This window comes from Bufo bufo, chromosome 10 (genome assembly GCF_905171765.1).
Source record: "Bufo bufo chromosome 10, aBufBuf1.1, whole genome shotgun sequence".
Classification (NCBI taxonomy): domain Eukaryota; kingdom Metazoa; phylum Chordata; class Amphibia; order Anura; family Bufonidae; genus Bufo; species Bufo bufo.
In genome coordinates, this window is record NC_053398.1 from 105,125,933 (window position 1) to 105,151,028 (window position 25,096).

Genomic DNA, 25,096 nt, shown 5'->3' on the forward strand with positions numbered 1-25,096 from the left:
TCCCCAAAAAAATAAAATATCATTCCCAAAATGATCCAAACATGAAGTAGACATATGGGGAATGTAAAGTAATAACTATTTTTGGAGGTATTACTATGTATTATAGAAGTAGAGAAATTGAAACTTGGAAATTTGCAAATTTTTCCAAATTTTTGGTAAATTTGGTATTTTTTTATGCAAAAAAATTAACTTTTTTGACCCAATTTTAGCAGTGTCATGAAGTACAATATGTGACGAAAAAACTATCTCAGAACGGCCTGGGTAAGTAAAATCGTTTTAACGTTATCAGCACTTAAAGTGACACTGGTCAGATTTGCAAAAAATGGCCAAGTCCTTAAGGTGAAATAGGGCTGAGTCCTTAAGGGGTTAAAGGGATTCTGTCATCAGAAATGAGCCCTATAAGCTAAACATATGGCGATGTCCCTTGTAAAACACAGAATCCTAAAGTGAGTTTATCAAATGCCCCTGTGTCTCTATATTCATAAAAAAGCGGTTTATATCACCTGTCAATCACTTCAAAATGTGTCCAAGGGGACGTCTTATGGTGAAAGGTGCCCGGCTGCAGCTATGTCGTTTAGGTGCCCAGCGCCGCCTTCTGAGCTGAAATCGCCGCCCTCCCTTTCATGCGATCCGCCTACCTCACGTCATCACTGCCTCTCTAACCACCGCTCGCTTCATCCAGATCCCGCGAGCTTTGAACCAGGCTGTAGGAGGTTGGATGGCTGGGATGGGCTGTAATAGGGCAGTCAGTGGAGGTTCGAGCAAAGTGCGCCGGCCGGCGCATGCGCACTTCGCTATACGAGGCCGCTGCCAGTAGTCCGCACGGGCGCATCAGGATATACCTAGTGCGCACTCGCAGGATCTGGATGAAGCGAGCGGTGGTTAGAGAGGCAGTGATGACGTGAGGTAGGCGGATCGCATGAAAGGGAGGGCGGTGATTTCAGCTCAGAAGGCGGCTCTGGGCACCTAAACGACATGGCTGCAGCCGGGCACCTTTCACCATTAGACGTCCCCTTGGACACATTTTGAAGTGATTGACAGGTGATATAAACCTTTTTTATGAATATAGAGCCACAGGGGCATTTGATAAACTCACTTTAGGATTCTGTGTTTTACAAGGGACATCGCCATATGTTTAGCTTATAGGGCTCATTTCTGATGACAGAATCCCTTTAAGGTGAAATAGGGCTGAGTCCTTAAGGGGTTAAAAAGGAACTTTCACCACTCCTGACATGTCTGTTTTATTAGCTCCATGCATTCCCCATGTAATAACAATTCTGGAGCATCTGTTCTTATGGCTCTATGTTGTGCCGTTCCTTTATTATTTCTACTATAAGTTAGTAATGAATTGTTATCAGTCTGCAGTAAGGGTACAGAGGGTGGTAACCATTTGGGGGGGGGGGGGTGTACATTTACAGATTCACTCTATCCAATCAGTGCTGCCATTTTCAGAAAGTGCAAGTACACACCCCAACTTGTTACCTCCCGTCTGTACCCTTACTGCAGACTGCTAACAATTAAGTTATAACTTCTATAACAAAAAATAGAGGAATGGCGCAACATAGAGCCATAAGAATTATTATTACACAGGGAATGCATGACACTATTAAAACTGGCATGTCAGTAGTGGTGAAAGGTCCTCTTTAAGATCTCAGAACATTACATTCATTTTATAACTTGAAAACAGACGACATACCAAGGATCGGAGTGTTGTTGGAGGTGGGGAGCATGTTGTTTAGAATCAGCAGAAGCACGGAGAATCCCAACACCAATGTAATTTTGAAGCCAATTCTCTCTCCGGTTTCTATTTGAATAAACATACTAGCAATGTCCAATATCACCATGAAACATGCTGGGATGATGAGGTTTATGATGTAAACCACAGGAGATCTTTTTATTTTTATCTATAGAAATGGAAATGAGATTGAAAATGTAGTTAGCCATATACAGTCCTGATCAAAAGTTTAAGACCACTTGAAAAATGGCAAAAAATCATATTTAGCATGGCTGGACCTTAACAAGGTTCCAAGTAGAGCTTCAACATGCAACAAGAAGAAATGGGATTGAGACAAAACATTTTTTGAGCATTCAATTTAATGAAAACAACGAATAAACTGAAACAGGCTGTTTTTCAGCTGATCAAAAGTTTAGGACCACACCTCCAAAAAAAAATCTAACCCCCCCCAAAACAGAAATCCAACTTCCAAACATGAACTCAGTAATGAGTAGCTCCGCCGTTATTGTTTATCACTTCCAAAATTTGTTTCGGCATGCTTGATGCAAGCGTTTCCATGAGGTGAGTGGGAACATTTCTCCAAGTGGTGAAGATGGCCGCACGAAGGAACTGTTGTCCATTTTTGTAAACTTCCCTTGCCATCCATCCCCAAAGGTTCTCAATTGGATTTAGATCAGGGGAACACGCAGGATGGGCCAAAAGAGTGATGGTATTCTCCTGGAAGAAGTCCCTTGTCCTGCGGGCATTGTGTACTGTAGCGTTGTCCTGTTGAAAAACCCAGTCGTTACCACACAGACGAGGGCCCTCAGTCATGAGGAATGCTCTCTGCAACATCTGGACATAGCCAGCGGCCGTTTGACGCCCCTGCACTTCCTGAAGCTCCATTGTTCCACTGAAGGAAAAAGCACCCCAGACCATTATGGTGCCCCCTCCACTGTGCCGCGTAGAAAACATTTCAGGTGGGATCTGCTTGTCATGCCAGTAACGTTGGAAACCATCAAGACCATCAAGGTTAAATTTTTTCTCATCAGAGAATAAAACTTTCTTCCACCTTTGAATGTCCCATGTTTGGTGCTCTCTTGCAAAGTCCAAACAAGCAGTTCTGTGGCGTTCAAGGAGACGAGGTCTTTGAAGATGTTTTTTGTTTTTGAAGCCCTTCAGTCTCAGATGCCGTCTGATGGTTATGGGGCTGCAGTCAGCACCAGTAAGGGCCTTAATTTGGGTCGAGGATCTTTCAGTGTCTTGACGGACAGCCAATTGGATCCTCCGGCTCAGTGCTGATGACATTTTTTTGGGTCTTCCACTTGACTTTTTTGTTCCATAACCCTCAGGATTATTTAAGAAATGCCAAATGACTGTCTTACTGCGTCCCACCTCAGCAGCGATGGCGCGCTGTGAGAGACCCTGCTTATGCAGTTCAACAACCTGACCACGTTCAAAAAGGGAGAGTTTTTTTGCCTTTGCCATCACAACGTGTGACTACCTGACAGAAAATGACAATGAATCCACATCTTTGCACAGATTTGGCCTTTTAAAGGCATGTGGTCCTAAAATTTTGATCAGCTTAAAAACAGCCTGTTTCAGTTTAATCGTTATTTTCAATTAATTTATTGCTCAAAAAATGTTTTGTCTCACTCTCATTTCTTCTTGTTGCATGTTGAAGCTCCACTTGGAACCTTGTTAAGATACAACAATGTAAAATATGATTTTTTGCCATTTTTCAAGTGGTCTTAAACTTTTGATCAGGACTGTACTACTTGAAATGGTAATGAAATAAAATGATCATAGTTAAAGGAGTTTTGCAGCTTTTTCTTACTGATGACCTATCCTCTGGATATATCATCAGCATCTTATCGGCGGGGATCTGACACCCGGGACCCCCGGCAATCCGCTTTTTCAGAAGGCAGCGATGCTGGCAGTAGCACCGCAGCCTTCGCACTGTTTCCCACAGGCCCAGTCATGTAATGACTAGTATCACTGGCTTGGGCACTGCTAAGCCCTATTGAAGTGAACGGCGCTTAGCTGTGTCCAGGCCAGTGATACAGGTCGTGTTGTCACTGAGCCTGTGGGAAACAATGAGAAGGCCATGGCGCTACTGCCAGCATCGCTGCCTCCTGAAACAGCTGATCGGCGGGGTGTCACGGCCTATGGTGTGTGCTGGGACACTGTTGCTACACTTGCGGTTACCGTGTTGCTGTGATAGCATGCGGTGGCAGTGTCTCGGCCTTCTGGGTGATTGCCGTGACATGGTTGCCACGCATGTTGTTGCCTGTGGCAACATGTGGTTTTGTTTGCTTGTGTGTGCACTTCCCCTTTAAGTGGCTTCCTTCCTCTGTCTGGTGTTGGAAGGGTTAACTCCCTTACTAGTGTTTTGTGAACACTGGGTTTTTGTGTGTGTGGGTGTGGCTGCCTGAAGCTGGGGGGTACTCCAGCCATGGTGTATGCTGGAGCTATCCTCCTGGACTTCATATTCCATCTGTCCAGTGAGGGCCACCCTTGTGGTCATAGATGTTTTTATGGTGTCTCACGTTTATTGCAGCTATGGTTTATTGCAGACCTGTCAGAAGAACAGAAAAAAAAATTCAAAACAAAAACTGATTTTTTATTTTGAGCATCCGTTGTGCCCATTTTGCGTCCGTTATTTTCAGTTCCATTATAGATCTGTTATTTTAGACAGGAAAAAAAGCCCTTCATGGAGGACTATTTCTCCCTTCTAAAATAACGGATCTCTGAAGGAACTGACAAACGCAGATGCAAAATGAGAACAATGGATGCTCAAAATAAATAATCTGTTTTTTATTTTTTATATTTTTTTTCTGTTCTTTTGACGGATCAGAAGAATGGAAAACTAAACAGTAATGTTAACCCGACTTTATGGGGACATGTCAAGTATTCCTGTTAGCCACTCTCCTTATCACCAAATTTGTTAACTACAGTGTTGATAAGTATGCTGTCTTGACATGTCTGTTTTAAGAACTACTCTCATTCCTCTTGAAATGGCAATTCTGACAAATCTATGATGTGACCTTCATCCTTTATTCCTGCTAGAAGTTTGTGAATGAATTGCTAGCAGTGTGGGTGCTACCAGTTGGGGGCATCCCTGCACAGTCTGACACAGGCAGCAATGATTGGATAGTGTCAGAAGATGCAGCCCCCCCCAACTGGTAACACCCAGATGGTCCTTTATTGCAGACTACTTGCAATTCATTCATAAACTTCTAGTAGGAATAATAAAGGAACAACACAATATAGAGTCATAATAGATGCTCCAGAATTGCTATTACAAGTGGGACGCAAGGAAGTTGTCAAAACAGACAAGTCTTTGTCACGTTCCAGAAGACAGGCAGACCATCGGAACGTCTTGCAGACATGACAAGACAGGTAACAGCCGAAGAACCAACAGAAAACTTTATTACACATGTAATAAAGAAACATGACAATAGTGCAGGGCAAGCAGGATAGGCAATATTGGTAGCCCTACCACTGAACCAAGGGCACCGGTAGACTAGAGGCAAAACCCAGAGGGCGGAGAGCCAGTCAGCCCCGTTCTTCACAAAGCTCCTTGTGGTGGGGGTGAACTTGGCTGAGGGCTCAATGGTCGCACTTCCAGCATGGTCCCGGTACACTTTGCCGCTACCTGCTTGCACCAGTGGACCAGGCAGCAACAGAAGGGCTGGAAGTCTGGAACCCAAACAAACTGCACAGGACATGGATCAGACAAGACAAACGAGAACCAGACACACAAGTAGACGCCTGGACCCCATGTGGAACGGAAGCTCGGTGGTCACAGGCAAAGCTGCACACAGATTTGATGTCCTCCCTCCGGAGAACCCAGGAGCCCTCTCACGAAGGCAGTACATACACAGGACAGGAACAGACGCTGTAAGGCACTGCCAGGCAAGACATGGAACAGACTGGATCAGAAGCAGCAGAGCACTAGCAGGCTCTTAGAAGCAGTTGAGCACTGCCAGGTTATCAGAATCAGTTGAGCACTGCCAGGCTAAACATGGAACAGAGTGGATCAGAAGCAGCAGAGCACTAGCAGGCTCTTAGAAGCAGTAGAGCACTACCAGGCTCTTAGAAGCAGTTGAGCACTGCCAGGTTATCAGAAGCAGTTGAGCACTGCCAGGCTATACATGGAACAGACAGGATCAAGACACAAAACAGGTACAGAAGTTCAGGCAAGGCATGGACAAGGATACAACAACAATGCTATTGCTTTACCATGCGACAGCACACAGAAGGGCAGATGCAGCAAGAGGCTACACCCAGCAAGGCACAAGGCAGAACTGACCCCAAGCCCCACAGCTCACAGATAGGACTGCCGAGAAAGAACCTTATAACCCCACCTTGCTACCTTAGCAGCTAGGAAAAAACACAACAGGACACAATAAATGTTGGGTGAGAGTCGGTCAAAGCTTTATTAATAATTATTTTGTTATAAACCAACTTTTTTTATCTCCAAACCAACGTAACAACTCTGGGTCTCAAGAAGCGGCATGCCCCACAGACTCCCTCTGTGGGCAAGTCCGCCTTCTTCTCCGTCATGATTTAGATTACTGACCTCTGCTGTGACTTAATGGCAAGAATACCTATAAATTTACATCAAGAAAAACCATCAAAAACCAACACACCATAACAAAACAGGGCGGGAGGGAGGGGCGCTAAAATCGAGGTGCCGAAGAGGAAGGTACAGCCGTCCCTTGGGTCCCTTATTTAACTGCCCAGCCCCTACCATCTAAGCCTCCAATCAGGAACAGGGGGGGGGGGGGTCACATGGGCGTGCAGTACCACCCTAAACTTTCCTGTCCTGCTCTGCCGGCCCACCCCTACCAGATCAAACCACTAGCCTAGCTGCTAACCAGGTTTCTTAACCCTAAAGATCCCTAACTCTCGTCAGTCCAGGCCGCCTTCATTTAACCCTCGGCGCCCACTAAAATAGCTGCATAAGGAGGGCACCTGATAAGCCACACCCAGGACCAGACCAGGGAATGTTAACCCCACCAGAACCAAAGAACAAACAATACAAGTATCAGTTCAGAAAGTCATAGAATGCTGCAGTCAGCACGCCCCAAACAACAACCAGCATGTACAGGATAAACTGTAGCCAGTACGAGGTACAGGCAGCCAACCTACACAACAAGGAGTGACAGAACCGCACACAGCATCCATACACAGACCCTGTTCACACTCAAGGCCACAGCCAGCACACATCACAGAACCAGCATACATGGGAACACTCACAGCTAGTAGTACACAAAGTGCATGCAGCCAGCCTGCATGGCACCGGTGACAGGAACAACAGACAAATAGAAGTGGGGAGACACAACACAGGAAACAGTTCACACATAACACCGCAGCCAGCACATAGCCCCAAGCAACCAGCATACACAGGAGTCAGCCTGCAGCTAGTACGCAAGAGAGTCTGCAGCCAGGCTGCACGGCCACAACTATCACAGTGAACTGCACCGTGACAACCTTTTAGTGGTATGTAACCTGCTTGTTGACAGAGATTAGAACATTTTTCTACAGTGCTCAAAGTAAACACAAGTTAAAACATATGAAGATATATTTACAATATTCTAGATTTTACATTTATTGACTGTATAATCAATGCTTGTCAAAGGTGGAGCTCATCTTAGCGGGTTGAGGTAGATCACACCTTTATGGTGCATGGTTTTATATACATGTGTCACTTGTGTTCCTGTGAGATGTGGACATTGCAATGAAGCTATCATCTAGTCTCTTACCTTATATTTAACTGTACTGTAAACGTCGCCATTAAGTGTGAAATTGTCCTCATTCACAGTGATATCCAACAAAGACCAATCCCCTTTACTGACAAAAATTTCATGTGAGTTTTCATTGACCGAACTGGAATTAGATTTTGGATGCATAATGACATCAACAACTAAGAATAAACACAACACAAAAGTAATGTAAGTCCTATGTGCTCACTCCGTGTACTTATACACATGGCATAGCATATAGTGAAGACGTGTTATGTAGCTGGAACATTGTCATATAAAATTACGAGATCTCATAAACAAAGTCCGACTGGCCCACCAGAATACCAGAGGAATACAGGTTCTGTTGCAATGATGGGCCCCAAGGGTCTAGCAGAAGACAACCTTATACGCAGCTGATTTGAAGCCAATCACTTACCACTAGGCTCTAATTCTTATGGAATGATCCCCAGTTAGGCCACATGTAAATGACTGTATCCATTTTGTGGTCCGCAGAATACGGATAATGGGTCTGTGCATGCCACATACTTACCTGCTCTTTGCTGCTGGGTTCCAGGTCCTTTGCTCCCCCACTGCCTCTCTCTACTCAACATATCAACAGCGGTTTGATGCCGCTGCAGCCAATGACTGGCCGCAGCGGTGATCTGCTCCTCTTGCATCATGTCAATGGGCCATGTGATGCAAGGGGGAGGGGCCACCGCTGTAGCCAGTCATTGGTTGCAGCAGTGTCAAACCGGATGTTGATACGCTGGGAGCAGAAGAAGGCAGTGTGCAGAGGACTGAAGTAGCTGGAACCCAGCAGCAGGAAGCAAGTATGATTCACTCTGCAGGTCCAGACACGTAAAGGAGGCCTGCTCAAAAGACTCCCCAAAGATGAACAGCCCCTTTAACCTGAGCTGGATAAAGGTTGGGGAAGGCCACTTAGAAAAATTTGGTGGTGCCTCATGTTAGCCAGAAAAATGCTGGGTTCCATAGCAATCTTTGATAGTCCCCTTATTAACATAGACGGAGTCCCCAAAGCTAATACTGCCCCCCACAATATAGTGCCACTCATATAGTGTCACGAAATCATAACAGTTATAAGAAAAAAGCACATCCTTTTGAATTCTATGGTTTTACATATCAGGACATAAAAATCAAATAAAAAATGTGATCTTACTTTGATGATTACTGTGTGTGTATGACTGTGTGTCTACTGGTGGACGAGGTCAGTCACAGCAGCCAGACTTGGGTCCGAGTTCAACTGCTGTGTCTGTCATCCTTTATAGCCCAGGCCTCAACCCCTGGCCTGTGTGCTCCCCTGCTCAGCTCAGTAGTGCAATGATGTCACTGGTTAGTGCCCACTGCTGGGGAGAGCATAACTGTACTAAGGGAACGGGCTAGGTATAGAGTATTACTTTTTTACTAGGAGTCAGCATTATTGTAAGAGAAGACCTAAGAGACCAAACACCACTGTAAGGGGACCACTAAGGGTCAAAACTACTATATGGTGCCTAACTACTGTGTGGGGCACTAAAAGTGGGGAAGTTGCCAGGAGTGGGGGAGGCACCTTTAAAAAATTTGCTATGGGGTCTAGTCTTTTTTATTTATGCCCCTCACACAGGACATCATACAATGTTCCAAAAAAAAACAAAAGACTTTGGTTAAAATGCACATTGTGTTCTGTGCAATCTGAGGTCTCTCTCCCTACTTTTTGAAACATTTTAGTACAGTCCTGATCAAAGTTTAAGACCACTTGAAAAATGGCAAAAAAAATCATATTTATTAAATAATGAGAGAGAAGAAGAAATGAATCGCACATCCACTGCTAATGCTATGATCTCAACCCTGCATTCCTGCAGGAGACAGCACTGGATGGCGTGCTGTTTGGCCACTGGGTCCCACCGCCGGCCGGGATGGCGCCACAGCGCTGGCGGTCCGCGTGTAGCGCCGCGCCAATTTAGGTTAGGACCCACTCATAGAGCAACCTTGGCGTGGTGAGTGGGCTTATTGCCTTTTGATCAAAACTGTACACACATTTAGCTGTAGCATGGAGGTAGTACACCATGCGCTATTCAGTGCTGTCTCCTGCAGGAATGCAGGGATGAGATCATAGCATTAGCAGTGGATGTGCGATTCATTTCTTCTTCTCTCTCATTATTTAATACTTAGAACTCTGTCCCTGGATCTGCACTCCTTCCACTAGCCAGGTGATTTTAATTAGCCTAGCATTTAGTAGTAGGGGTTAAATTAGCCTATCATGCTCTCAGTTGGAGTTCCTGTGAGCTTCAGAGCAGGTGAGCCTTGACAACTGTTCACATGGTGCGGTGCTGCATGGGGGCCGCTGTGCTGTTTTCCTGGCTGGTTGGTGGGACCCAGAGCTAGGTTTGGCATGGTCAAGCAGCAGGGGTGCTGTTTGGCCACTGGGTCCCGCCGCCGGCCGGGATGGCGCCACAGCGCTGGCGGTCGCCGTGTAGCGCCGCACCAATTTTAGGTTAGGACCCACTCATAGAGGCAACCTTGGCGTGGTGAGTGGGCTTATTGCCTTTTGATCAAAATGTACACAAATGCCTCATTTAGCATGTAGCATGGAGGTAGTACACATGCGCTATTCAGTGCTGTCTCCTGCAGGAATGCAGGGATGAGATCATAGCATTAGCAGTGGATGTGCGATTCATTTCTTCTTCTCTCTCATTATTTAATAAAAAATCATATTTAGCATGGCTGGATCTTAACAAGGTTCCAAGTAGAACTTCAGCATGCAACAAGAAGAAATGGGATTGAGACAAAACAATTGAGCATTCAATTAATTTTAATGAAAACATCGAAATACCTGCAACAGGCTGTATTTCCAGCTAATCAAAAGTTTAGGCCCACCCTCCAAAAAAAAAACTAAATCCCTCCCAAAACAGAAATCCAACTCCAAACATGAACTCAGTAATGAGTAGCTTCCGCCGTTATATGTTTATCCACTTCCACAATTTGTTTCGGCATGCTTGATGCAAGTGTTTCCATGAGGTGAGTGGGAACATTTCTCCAAGTGGTGAAGATGGCCGCACGAAGGCCATCTACTGTCTGGAACTGTTGTCCATTTTTGTAAAACTTCCCTTGGCCATCCATCCCTTAAGGTTCTCAATTGGATTTAGATCAGGGGAACACGCAGGATAGGCCAAAAGAGTGATGTTATTCTCCTGGAAGAAGTCCTTGTCCTGCGGGCATTGTGTACTGTAGTGTTGTCCTGTTTAAAAAACCCAGTCGTTACCACTACAGACGAGGGCCCTCAGTCATGAGGATGCTCTCTGCAACATTCAGGACATAGCCAGCGGCCGTTTGACGCCCCTGCACTTCCTGAAGCTCCATTGTTCCACTAAGGAAAAAGCACCCCAGACCATTATGGCGCCCCCTCCACTGTGGCACGTAGAAAACATCTCAGGTGGGATCTGCTTGTCATGCCAGTAACGTTGGAAACCATCAGGACCATCAAGGTTACATTTTTTCTCATCAGAGAATAAAACATTTCTTCACCTTTGAATGTCCCATGTTTGGTGCTCTCTTGCAAAGTCCAAACGAAACAGTTCTGTGGCGTTTCAAGGAGACGAAGTCTTTGAAGATGTTTTTTGTTTTTGAAGCCTTCAGTTCTCAAGATGCCGTCTGATGGGTTTTGGGGCTGCAGTCAGCACCAGTATAGGGCATTAATTTGGGTCGAGGATCATTCAGTGTCTTGACGGACAGCCAATTGGATCCTCCAGCTCAGGGCTGATGAAATTTTTTTGGGTCTTCCACTTGACTTTTTTGTTCCATAACCCTCAGGATCATTTAAGAAATTCCAAATGACGATGGCGCGCTGTGAGAGACCCTGCTTATGCAGTTCAACAACCCGACCACGTTCAAAAAGGGAGAGTTTTTTTGCCTTTGCCATCACAATGTGTGACTACCTGACAGAAAATGACAATAAATCCACAACTTTGCACAGATTTGGCCTTTTAAAGGCATGTTGTCCTAAAATTTTGATCAGCTTAAAAAGAGCCTGTTTCAGTTGAATCGTTATTTTCAAATAATTGAATGCTCAAAAAATGTTTTGCCTCACTCTCATTTCTTCTTGTTGCATGTTGAAGCTCTACTTGGAACCTTGTTAAGATCCAACAATGTAAAATAAGATTTTTTGCCATTTTTCAAGTGGTCTTAAACTTTTGATTAGGACTGTATGTTTTGGAAAAAGTATGACATTCGACCGGAATGCTATATTTTTTTTGATGCATTGATACTCAAAACTGGTATAACTATTGATTTTATATAAAATTAAAATTTGAAATTAGAATTTTTAAAAAAGGAAATGTACCTGTATGAATATAAGGACCAAAGCTCAAACTACAGGTCTGGACATCAAAAGGGAACTTGGTGACATTTAGCTTGCAGGAACTGACGATTCTTAGTGGCTTTGGATTTTCTATTTTGCCATTATTGGAAACACTGAAGTATGGGATGACTGGAGTGTTGTTGTCATATTCTGTCCTGGAAAAGTAATTGGCAAAGGCATTTAAATTAGTAACTTGTATGCTACATAATTGGACACGACCTATGCCTGTGGGTCGTGACTCTTAGAGGTCCGCATGCAGTTGTCAGTAGACGTTTTGTTGTCACGCAGCTGTGAGTGTTTGGCTCACGCTGCGGTTGCCGCTGGCAACATGGTGATCTTGGCAGTGTAGCAGCCTGAGCTTGTTGCTGGGCTGCTCACTGTCTATGCATGCGGTTGCCTATGGCATTTGTGTTTATATGTGTGCACTTTCCTGTTAGGTGTGCACGGGGTTTATGTGTGTCTGCACTTCCCCCTTTAGTGGCTTCCACTACCCTGTTTGGTGATGGACGGGTTAAACTCCTTTCCTATGAGTGTGGTGTGGTGTGGCATGCTTGCCCTATTTAGTTCCTGCTGGAAGCCAGAAGTCTGAGGGGTACTCCAGGCATGTTGCTGGAGTCATCCTCCTGGTAGCCTTATGCCATCTCTCCTGTGAGGGCCACCCTTGCGGTCATAAAGTATGTCGTGGTGATGTTATGCTTTATGTTGGTGTTATTCTTACTGCAGCTATGGATCTGGGATCCTGTGTGTTTATGTGTGTGTGCTGTGTCCATTTATGTTTGGTGTGGACAGCAGCTTGTGAGCACGGGATCCAGTCAGTGTTTCTGTGGCAGGTAGGGGTGGAAGTCCTTCACTCTCCTGCCATATCTATATGCTGTATCTGTTCCCCATTCCTTGCAGCTCGGTCTGTGAGACTCCTGTTCCTCCATCTCTAGGAGGAACAGGTCGTCTTACCCTGCTCCTAGTTCAGGGCCACTCTGAGGGCTAATAGGGACCCCGGGTTCCAGAGTATGAGCCCTCCTACAATCAGGGTCGGCTCATACAGCTAGGAGACAGGGTCAGAGTTAGGGACGCTGTAGGAGGTGACCTGCTCCCTAATCCTGTTGTTCTGGCCTAGCAGCTTCATTTTCCTTTAACATCGCACGGCTGAGGGTTTTCCCCATCCTCAGCCGTGACACATAATCATGGATGGATGAGGAAAGTGATTGCTTACTTAGTGCTTGCTTTTGCAATAGTGGTGAGGTTTGGTGCAGCATTACTACTGATACTTAGGAATATAGCCTTATCAGAGTGCCATAGAAAAAAAACAGAGCATCACATCATAGGAAAGAATTGGACAGCCCGTGTTGCTCTAGAACATACGTGTAAGGAATCTGAACATGTGCAGCATACAGTATATGCTTTTTATTACCAATATAATAGTACCACCACATTGCAAAAAACGGATGGCATACGGATGTCATCCGTTGTTTTTTTTTTGTGGATCTGCAATTTGCGGACCGCAAAACACATACGGTCATGTGCATGTAGCCTAACAGGACAGGAAAGTGTTCTTTATATATGATGAAATTTCAGAAAGCTTGTGGATCCTTCAGTTGGGGGGAGTGGCAGGGGAGTTCTCGCTCCACTGATCTGATATTGATAGTCTATCCATAAAGGCTATGTACACCTTGGGGGCAAATTTGTTTTTATTATTATTGCATTGTACTCATTTTGAGCTAAAAAACGTTTTTTAATTGGTCTTCATTCAAATTATGGAGCCCTTTTTTCTATACAGAGCTGAGATTCTCTAGTAGCAGCCTCTGGATTTTCAGTTGGGGAGCTGACAGGCTCCTTATCTCTCCTCTCTAACATTATAAACGCTCATTATAGCTCAGTTCCTATGTTACTGATAAATAATTGTTTAGGACCTCTTATTAGTTTAGAGAGAAGGTTTATTAGATGACCAGTAGAGTTGAGCCGACACCTGGATGTTTGGGTTCGGCAGGTTCAGCCGAACTTGAAAAAAAAGTTCGGTTTCGGGACCCGAACTTGACCCCGAACCCGAAACCCATTGAATTCAATAGGGACCCGAACTTTTGGGCACTAAAATGGCTCTAAAATAGTCCTGGAAAGGGCTAGAGGGCTGCAAAAGGCATCAAAATGTGCTTAAGAGCATGACAACTGTTCTGCAAACAAATGTGGATAGGGAAATGACTTAAAATAAGATAAAATACAGAAAAATTAAAAATAATCTGGATCTAGGAGTAGGAGGTTAAGGAGGCGGTGGATGGGTGGATGTGGCGGTGTAGGTTGAGGAATAGGTAGCCAACACTGATTTGTATTATTTTTTATTTTTAAATTGGGGTATCCCCCAAAATATTGGGACATATAACAAAATAAAACAAAGAATAAGTGCACTTGAGTACAAGAATGGATGGTTGAGGCTGGTATAAATGTCTATTCTGCACAAGGTACGGACAAGTCCTATGGGATCCATGCCTGGTTTAATTTAATAAACGTAAGCTTGTCCACATAGGCTGCGGCCATGCTCTCTGCCATGCTAAACAAACGTTCACACTATACACTGGCTGCAGGGCAGGTCAGCACCTTCAAGGCTGACAAAGCTTTTCCACATTTTGGCCATGCTAACCTTGCCTTCTCAGGTGCTGGTGGTGCCCCAGCTGCGTTGGCGACCTCCTCCTCCTCTGCCTTCGCCTTGTGCTTCCACTGTGCCCCCGCTGTCAGGTGGGAATGCCATCATCAGCGTGCGCTTGTAGTCGCGCATCTTCCGATCAGTAACACATGTTTTCACTAAATTTAGTTCCCTGTCAGCAATGCAGAGCAGGGGTTCATTCACGGCAAAAGGGGGTTCATGTCACCCAGCAATAGAACAGAGGATTTTGAGAGATTTGGGCCCCTGTCACCCAGGCAGAGCAGGGGTTCATTCACGGCAAAAGGGGGTTCTTGTCACCCGGCAATAAAACAGGATTTTGAGAGATTTAGGCCCCTGTCACCCAGGCACAGCAGGGGTTCATTCACGGAAAATTGGGGTTCATGTCACCCAGCAATACAACAGAGGATTTTGAGAGATTTAGGCCCCTGTCACCCAGGCACAGCAGGGGTTCATTCACGGCAAAAGGAGGTTCTTGTCACCCAGCAATACAACAGAGGATTTTGAGAGATTAAGGCCCCTGTCACCCAGGCACAGCAGGGGTTCATTCACGGCAAAAGGGGGTTCATGTCACCCAGCAATACAACAGAGGATTTTAAGAGATTTAGGCCCCTGTCACCCAGGCACAGCAGGGGTTTGTATACGCCAAAAATGGTAAAATGTCACCCGACAATTGAAAATAATAATTTTTTCAATTTAGGGCACTAAAATTGGCACTTTTAATTAAAATGGCTCTAAAATAGTCCTTGAAAAAGCCAAAGGGATGTAAAAGGCAGTAAAATGTGCTTAAGAGCATGGCAACTGCTCTGCAAACAAATGTGGATAGGGAAATAACTTAAAATGAAATAAAATAACTAAAAATTACAAATTATTAACCTGCAACTCAGAGAAGGAGGAGGATATGGAGTCGGAGGTTGAGGAGGCAGTGAATGTGGTGTTGTAGGTGGAGGCCGCAATGGAGGAGGAGGAGGTAGCCAACAATGTTTTTTTTTTTTTATTGGGGTAGGTAGCCCCCAAAATATTGGGACAAATAAAAAAACAAAAACAAAGAATCATTGCACTTGACTTGAGTACAAGAATGTATGTTTGATGGTGGTATAAATGTCTATTCTGCACAAGGTAGAGACAAGTCTTGTGGGATCCAAGCCTGGTTCATTTTAATGAACTGACGCCTCCTGCCGTGCTAAATACACGTTCAGAGAGTACACTGGCTGCAGGGCAGGCCAGCACCTCCAAGGCATACAGGGCAAGCTCTGGCCATGTGGACAATTTGGAGACCCAGAAGTTCAATGGGGCAGAATGTAGTCGCTCATGTGTGCCAGGCTGCCCAGAGGTAAGGACAAGCTGTCCTCTGTGGGAGGCGTATCGTCTGCGTCCTCCGTATCCCCCCAGTATCCCCCCAACCACGCACCAGTGATAGGCCCGAGCTGCGTTGGATGCCACCCCGCTGTGAACATGCTTCATCCCCATCCTCCTCCTCCTCGTCCTCCAGTAGTGGGCCCTGGCTGGCCAAATTTGTACCTGGCCTCTGCTGTTGCAAAAATCCTCTTTCTGAGCCACTTCTAAAAGACTGGCCTAAAAGTGTTAGAGATGACCCCTCTTCCTCCTCCTCATCCTGGGCCACATACTCTTCCATCATCGCCCTAAATGTTTTCTCCAGGAAACATAGAAGTGGTATTGTAAAGCTGATAACGGCGTCATCGCCACTGGCCATGTTGGTGGAGTACTCGAAACAGCGTAACAGGGCACACAGGTCTCACATGGAGGCCCAGTCATTGGTGGTGAAGTGATGCTGTTCCACAGTGCGACTCACCCGTGCGTGCTGCAGCTGAAACTCCACTATGGCCTGCTGCTGCTCGCACAGTCTCTCCAGCATGTGCAAGGTGGAGTTCCACCTTGTGGGCACGTCGCATATGAGGCGGAGAGCGGGAAGGCCAAAGTTACGCTGTAGAGCAGACAGCCGAGCGGCGGCAGGATGAGAATGCCGGAAGCGTGCACAGACGGCCCGCACTTTATGCAGCAGCTCAGACATGTCGGGGTAGTTGTGAATGAATTTCTGCACCACCAAATTCAGCACATGCGCCAGGCAAGGGATGTGCGTCAAACCGGCTAGTCCCAGAGCTGCAACGAGATTTCGCCCATTATCGCACACCACCAGGCCGGGCTTGAGGCTCATTGGCAGCAACCACTAGTCGGTCTGTTGTTCTATACCCCGCCACAACTCCTGCGCGGTGTGGGGCCTGTCCCCCGAAAACACCTTAGTTTCAGAACGGCCTGCTAACGTTTACCCCTGGCTGTGCTGAAGTTGGTGGTGAAGGTCTGTCGCTGACCGGATGAGGAGGTGGTAGAAGAGGAGGAGGAAGCCGAGTAGGAAGAGGAGGCAACAGAAGGCAAAGAATGATGCCCTGCGATCCTTGGCGGCGGAAGGACGTGCTCCAAACAGCTCTCCGCCTGGGGCCCAGCCGCCACTACATTTACCCAGTGTGCAGTTAGGGAGATATAGCTTCCCTGGCCGTGCTTACTGTTCCACGTATCTGTGGTTAGGTGGACCTTGCCACAGATGGCGTTGCGCAGTGCACACTTGATTTTATCCGATACTTGGTTGTGCAGGGAGGGCACAGCTCTCCTGGAGAAATAGTGACGGCTGGGAATGATCTACTGTGGGACAACAAGCAACATGAGCTGTTTGAAGCTGAATGACAGCATTTCAAAGGCCAGCAGTTTAGAAATGCTGGCATTCAGGGCCAGGGATCGAGGGTGGCTAGGTGGGAATTTACGCTTTCTCTCAAAGGTTTGTGAGATGGAGAGCTGAACGCTTCCGTGTGACATGGTGGAGATGCTTGGTGACGGAGGTGGTGTTGTTGGTGGCACATCCTCTGTTTGCAGGGCGGCAGGTGCCAACGTTCCTCCAGAGGCGGAGGAAGAGGCCGAGGCAGCAGCAGAAGAGGGAGCAGGAGGGGCCTGAGCCCTTTCTTGGTTTTGAAGGTGCTTACTCCAGTCTCCCATGTAGATGTCTGGTCATGCAGGTTGTGCTAAGGTTCAGAACGTTAATGCCTCGCTTTAGGCTCTGATGGCACAGCGTGCAAACCACTTTGGTCTTGTCGTCAGCACATTGTGTGAAGAAGTGCCATGCCAGGGAACTCCTTGAAGCTGCCTTTGGTGTGCTCGGTCCCTGGTGACGGTGGCCAGTAGCAGGCGAACTGTTTTGGCGATGGCTGCTCTGCTTTTGCACCCTGCTCCCACTTTTGCTACGCTGTTGGCTCGGTCTCACCACTGCCTCTTCCTCCAAACTCTGAAAGTCAGTGGCACGACCTTCATTCCATGTGGGGTCTAGGACCTCATCGTCCCCTGCATCTTCTTCCACCCAGTCTTCCTCCCTGACCTCCTTTTCGGTCTGCACACTGCAGAAAGACGCAGCAGTTGGCACCTGTGTTTCGTCATCATCAGAGACGTGCTGAGGTGGTCTTCCCATGTCCTCATCAGGAAACTTAAGTGGTTGTGCGTCAGTGCATTCTATGTCTTCCACCCCCGGGGAAGGGCTAGGTGGATGCCCTTGGGAAACCCTGCCAGCAGAGTCTTTAAACAGCATAAGAGACTGCTGCATGACTTGAGGCTCAGACAGGTTCCCCGATATGCACGGGGGTGATATGACAGACTGATGGGCATGGGTATCAGGCGCCACCTGTGCGCTTTCTGCAGAAGACTGGGTGGGAGATAATGTGAACGTGCTGGATCCACTGTCGGCCACCCAATTGACTAGCGCCTGTACTTGCTCAGGCCTTACCATCCTTAGAACGGCATTAGGCCCGACCAAATATCGCTGTAGATTCTGGTGGCTACTGGGACCTGAGGTAGTAGGTTCAGTAGGATGTGTAGCTGTGGCAGAACGGCCACGTCCTCTCCCTGCAACAGAGGCTCCACCAACACCACGACCATGACCGCATCCCTTATTAGATGTTTTCCTCATAGTTAGCGTTTCCAAAGCAAAGTAAAAAGTGGTTAAGTCTGTTAAAAATAATTAACCGCCAATAAAAACCCTGATGTAGGGTATTGCACTCAAATATTTTTTTTTAAACTCTATATGACAGCGGTATTTGTGGCCTAAATGTGACACTCACTTATGCACGTGTAATCCTAGATATTCAGTATATCAGAGGCTTTTTTCACCCCAGTAACCAAAAAGCCGTATTTATGGCCTAAATGTGACAGTCACTTATGCACGTGTAATCCCAGATGTGCAATATATTAGAGGCTTTTTTCACCCCAGTAACCAAAAACATGTATTTCTAGCCTAAATGTGACAGTCACTTATGCAGGTGTAATCCCAGATGTGCAGTATATTAGAGGGGTTTTTCACCCCAGTAACCAAAAAGCCGTATTTCTGGCCAAAATGTGACAGTCACTTATGCACGTGTAATCCCAGATGTGCAGTATATTGGAGGGTTTTTTCACCCTAACCAAAAAGCTGTATTTCTGTCCTAAATGTGACAGTCACTTATGCTTGTCTAATCCCAGATGTGCAGTATATTAGAGGGTTTTTTCACCCTAACCAAAAAGCTGTATTTCTGTCCTAAATGTGACAGTCACTTATGCTTGTCTAATCCCAGATGTGCAGTATATCAGAGGCTTTTTTCACCCCAGTATGCCAAAGCCGTATTTCTGTCCTAAATGTGACAGTCACTTATACTTTTCTAATCCCAGATGTGCAGTATATCAGAGTCTTTTTTTACCCCAGTATGCAAAATCCGTATTTCTGGCCTAATTGTGACAGTCACTTATGCAGGTGTAATCCCAGATGTGCAGTATATTAGAGGGTTTTTTCACCCCAGTAACCAAAAAGCCGTATTTCTGGCCAAAATGTGACAGTCACTTATGCTCGTCTAATCCCAGATGTGCAGTATATTAGAGGGTTTTTTCACCCCAGTATGCCAAAGCCGTATTTCTGGCCTAAATGTGACAGTCACCTATGCACGTGTAATCCCAGATGTGCAGTATATTGGAGGGTTTTTTCACCCTAACCAAAAAGCTGTATTTCTTTCCTAAATGGGACAGTCACTTATGCTTGTCTAATCCCAGATGTGCAGTATATCAGAGGCTTTTTTCACCCCAGTATGCAAAATCTGTATTTATGGCCTAAATGTGACAGTCAATTATGCACGTGTAATCCCAGATGTGCAGTATATGAGAGGCTTTTTTCACCCCAGTATGCCAAAGCCGTATTTATGCTGCAGAAGAAGAAAGAAGATGAACCTTTGGATGGCGCTGTCAGCAGGAGTCGGAAGCAGGTAGGTATTGGTAACAATACTTTTTTATTTTCAGTCAACGCGTTTCAGGGGCGGAGAGCCCCCTTCATCAGGACAGTATATAATATAAAACAACATTCACATGTGGCGGTTATTTAAACTAAAAAAAAAAGGCGCGTGAGGCCAAACAAAGGTGGAGCAAGGGGAGGGGGGGGGGGGCGGGGAGTGGGTGTGTATCTAAAACTATAGAGAATTGTAGCCGGGCACTCAGCTGTTTGCTGATCCTTTGGACATATATATAGAATGGATCCGATTTGTTTTTGAAACAAGAAAGTAGAGTAATTATATATTACGTTGCTCTGGGACATAGCAATACTGTGTGGTTTAAAAATGGGCCGTATTTAGATTGGTTGTGGATGGATCAGTCTAGTTTTAATGATTTTTTGGGTGATTGGAGAATTCGGCATAAAATAGTATAAAGCATGGTGGTAGAAAATACATATATATAATGGGACACCTAAACCCAAAATTATATATATATATATATATATAAAAATATAAAAATATACATATATATAGTATATAGAAAATACAGCAACACATATATATATAAAAAGGGAAATAAAACAAAATTATATACATGACAATATACATCTCATGTATAATTAATGGATAAAATGTAATAGATGGTACAGGTGGTAGTATAAAGCATGGTGGTTATGTTGATTATAGAGAAAAGCATGTATAAAATATGTATATCTAGATAGATGAATAAATTATACTATATATTATCATGAATATATGTGTGTGCATTCATATACACAAAATTTTTCCATGTATGTATATCAGCACACACATGAAATTCCACCATGATTTATATGAGTATATATAAAAATCCTACTGTACATAAAAATCCATGTATTGGTAGATAAAATGGGGGGTGGGGGGGGGAAAGGGAGGGGGGGTTTTGTTAGCTGATATGATTAAAAAGTTAGTGGGTAAGGGTTTTTTTTTTTTTTTTGGGGGGGTTGGATGGGGGAGAGCAATATCAGGAGATTAACCTGAGTGGAATCCGAGGGGGGGAAAAAAGAAAAATAGCTACTGATACAATGTTGTAGTTATTTCCTAAGGCTGTATCAATTGTCCATCCTAGACACAGTTTCACAATTGTAGCTAGCAGGGATTTTCTTGGCAGTGATGTGGGACTACAGATGTTTGTTGAATAAAGATAGGATTAGGGATGTGAATCAGAGGCCGCCCTTAGCCCCGGTCAGGTCCAACATTCAGAAGGGAGTATAAATATAGTAACCTAAAATATAGTAACCTAAAATATTATAGAGTGTTCTGTTCTATGGGGCCCTTGAGTGGGAGGATCTGCAGCCCATTGTCTGGTGTTTTTATTTCTATCTGACACGAAGTGCAAAAAAGTTTCTGAATAAACAAAGATCAAAGATGGAATACTTCTCTCAGCGGGTACAGCAGCGCGAATCCCTGGTGTCCCGCTACACTACCAAGAATTCAAATCTGACTTCCCAAGTGGACAAATCGAATGTGAATATAATAGGTCAATCTCCTATAGACACCAACAGGATGCTTGAGCTCTTTAAAGAACTTGAGGACAATTTCAAAAGCGAACTATTGCACTCTATAGACATCATGTTCCTGAAAATATATCTGCAAGAAAATATTTCACCTAGAGGCTTACGTATAAATATCCCTCCTACTTTCCAAGATGATCCAGTGTTCACCTATGAGTGGAACAACTATCTAGATCAGTGTGCAGCCGGCTTGATTAAAATCATCATAGATAAAAGAGTAAAAACTGCAGACACTTACACTAAAGGCATTGAGAAAAATATATCCTCCCTGCGCAGCTTCTCCCGTCACCCCGATTTTTCTGTTATCAATCATAACCTTACCAACAGGCTTTACCAAAACGAACAGAACATCATAGCTAATAAATCCAATAAATTACAGAGGGACAGACTAGACAAAGAATAAAATAAATACAGATTAAGCAGGATCACAGAGCATGATACTCATCACCAGGCCACCGACAGGGGCATAGGGGGACAGACCAACACACCAGCTATTACATACCAGCAGGGACCGTCACAGCACGCCAACACCAGATCGCGGTCCTTCATCAACAACCGCTATAAGAAGAATAACGTTCCCAACCAACAGCATGACAAAGGTGATATGAGGACGGATTCATGCCGCCCCCACCACATTGCCCGCAAAAACCCATCCTCCATATCTCACCCCTTGGCTGCCAATACTCCTTCTAGCAGTCCCCACTCCTTCCACATCACACACCACCCCAGTCCCCACCAGCGGCCACCTCTCCATACGGATGATCACCATCCCCACCCTGCAGTACCCAGCAATCTCATACCGTCCAGTACCCTGCCGACACCCATGCTTACCTCAGCAGCTTCTTCTCACACACACTCCAGCCATCACACACCACCCCACGTCCTGCCGACTCTCATGTCCACCCCAGCCACATGTCAGCAACAACACTCCAGCATACACATGCCACCCAGTTCCTTGTCGGCACTCCTGCCCACCCCAGCAGTTCTTCAGCCCACACAGTCCCCTCCCCAGACAGAAACCAACGCAAATGATGATTTTATAGAGAAATTTAGGGCACTAAAAACCAAATATTTTGAACATAAAAACCGATCACGACTCTCACTAATAGATCCCCCGTCCCAAGTACCAACTAATCTCCTAGAGGCTTCCAATCACAGCCTCACCCAAGAGCCCCTGGTGCCTTGGCCGGCCCCCCACCCTCTGCCCACCATACACACCAATCCGCTCTCCCCCACCCCCCGTACACCCACACTTTCCACAGATAGTCCCACCACAGACATCTCTTCACTGTGTAACCTCACCACGCATGACACATCACCATTGACAACCACAGCTAAAAATCAGGTCATTACAATAGACAACTCACATTCTGGCCCCTCCGCGCTAGTACCTTTTTTAGGGCATGCCAAAACCACCCCACCTCCTGTCAGTCTGGCCCAGCCTCCTCTACACCCCCCACACCACCAAAAAGCTGCTCACCAGATCACACAATACTTCAGACCAATCCCTGGAAAAAGAAAACTAGAACACGAGGCTGTAGAGGAGGCACCCAAAAAAGGAAAATCGTCCAGGCATTAGAAAAAAATAAACATGCCACCACCTCCACCATAAAAATCTTTAATCTTTCTTCCCACATACTGACTGCAACAGAAACTAAAGTCCTTGAGAAGGGACTATCTTTCTGCCCCCTCAATACTGTTAATCCCTTTGAGTTGTTCTTAGACATACAGAAATTTAGGCGAAATCTCACAATCAAAAGGCATTTTGAGGTTGAACATATCAAATTCCCCCCCAAAGAAAAAATAGACCAACCAATGGAGACAGAATTATCCTCATTTACACACCAAGACGTTAGACCAAAGTCCAATTTCTTTCCCCTTCATAGTCAGGGACACCATATCCCCACTTTTTTTGACCTTATATCTTCTGATATCAAAAAAATGACTACCATACCAATCATGCCCAATAGAAAAGATAATCTTAGTAAACCGGAAAAAAATGCCCTGAAAAAACTCTGTGAAAATGAAAATATAATTATCCGCCCAGCAGATAAAGGGGGTGGGATAGTCATCCAAGATTTTGCGGATTATGAGAAGGAGGCAAAAAATATCCTCAATGACACGACCTATTACGAAAAAGTGTCAGAAAATCCCTTTCCAGGTATCAATAAGGATCTCATAAAAATAATAAAGGACGCCCATGATAGAAATTATATAAACAAAAAAGAAAAAAACTTCCTAATGCCAAGAGCCCCGTGCACCCCCTATTTCTATCACCTTCCCAAGATACACAAAAATTCAACACACCCGCCTGGCAGACCAATTGTGTCAAACACGAAATGCGCCACAAGTAACCTATCACACTACCTAGATCTTTTCCTGCAACCATATGTACGCACACTACCCAGTTATCTTCACGATTCTAGTCAGCTAATTCGGGAACTAAAAGACATCACCTGGAAAGATTCATACGCACTATTCACTATGGACGTCACAGCCCTCTATTCTAATATTCAACACAACCTGGGCATACAGTGTATAAAAACCGTTTTAGAGGGAGATCCCACCCTAAAACCACCCCAAGTAACTTTTCTTATAGACAGTCTCCGCTTCATTTTAGAGAACAACTTTTTTATCTATAATAGCGTAATATACCATCAACGCAGAGGTACCGCTATGGGGACGAAAGTAGCGCCATCTTTCGCAAATCTTTTCATGGGGGAATTTGAAAGGTTACACATTCAAAACACTACACCCCGTATCCAATAACTCGTATACTACAAAAGGTACATTGATGATGTCTTCATCATATGGGACGGTGATGAGAATACTGCTTTACAGTTCTGCAATAATATAAGCAATACAGGTTGGGGAATTAAATTCACCCCGAAATACAGTAAAAGTGAGATCGAATTTTTAGACATCATTATCTCCACCCAAAATAATCAACTGGCCACTCAAACATACTTCAAATCCATCGACACAAATAGTTATATCAATTTTTCAAGTTTCCATAATAAAAAATGGTTGGAAAACATTCCATATAGCCAATACAAACGAATCCGGCGAAACTGTACCCTTGATAATGTTTTTAAAAACCAGGCAAAAATTCTCAAAAAACGTTTTATCGAGAAAGGCTACCCAAGGAAACTTATAAAAAACGCCTACAGTAGAACCATCACTGACACACAAGCAACCTGTCTACAGCCCGCAAACAGAGAAGGGACACATACAGAAATGAATATAAACTTTGTCACACAGTTCAATACATCAAACAATAATATACGTACAATTTTTTCAAAATACTGGCATATCCTATTACAGGATCCATACCTCGTCAAACACCTGCCCCCCAAACCTAGAATGATCTACAGGAGAGCCCCGACGGTTAAGAACCTACTCGCGCCCAGTAAGCCGAAACAACATAAAAAAGCCAGCTCGGCTGGACCACAGTTACCCCCCAAAAAACTAGGCAGCTACAAATGTGGAAAGAGTCGGTGCCTATGCTGCAAAACCATAACCAATAAATGCACACACTTTTCGTCCAATAAGAATGGGACCACCTTTATGATAAAACACCATCTGACATGCCAGTCTAGTTACATAATTTATTTAATCGAGTGTAGCTGCGGGCTCCAATACATAGGCCGCACCACCCTGGAGTTACACTGCAGGCTAAATCAACATAGGCACAACATCCAAAAACATTATCAAAAACATAGCCTCTCCAGACATTGTGCCTCAACATCAGTTAAAGAAAAACATCCCATCAAGATCACACCAATTG

General features: G+C 45.0%; 1 protein-coding gene across 1 annotated transcript in view; it reads right to left on the bottom strand.

Moving 5' to 3' along the window:
* The window catches only part of LOC120980071 (5-hydroxytryptamine receptor 3A-like), a 57,248-nt gene that overhangs the window by 10,549 nt on the left and 21,603 nt on the right, over positions 1–25,096 (bottom strand). Inside the window, exons 7-9 of the mRNA XM_040408939.1 lie at positions 11,801–11,973; positions 7,486–7,646; positions 1,697–1,904 (exon numbers count right to left, since the gene is read on the bottom strand). Coding sequence (XP_040264873.1) covers positions 1,697–1,904; positions 7,486–7,646; positions 11,801–11,973 — 542 coding nt within the window. The remainder of the gene's footprint in view (positions 1–1,696; positions 1,905–7,485; positions 7,647–11,800; positions 11,974–25,096) is intronic.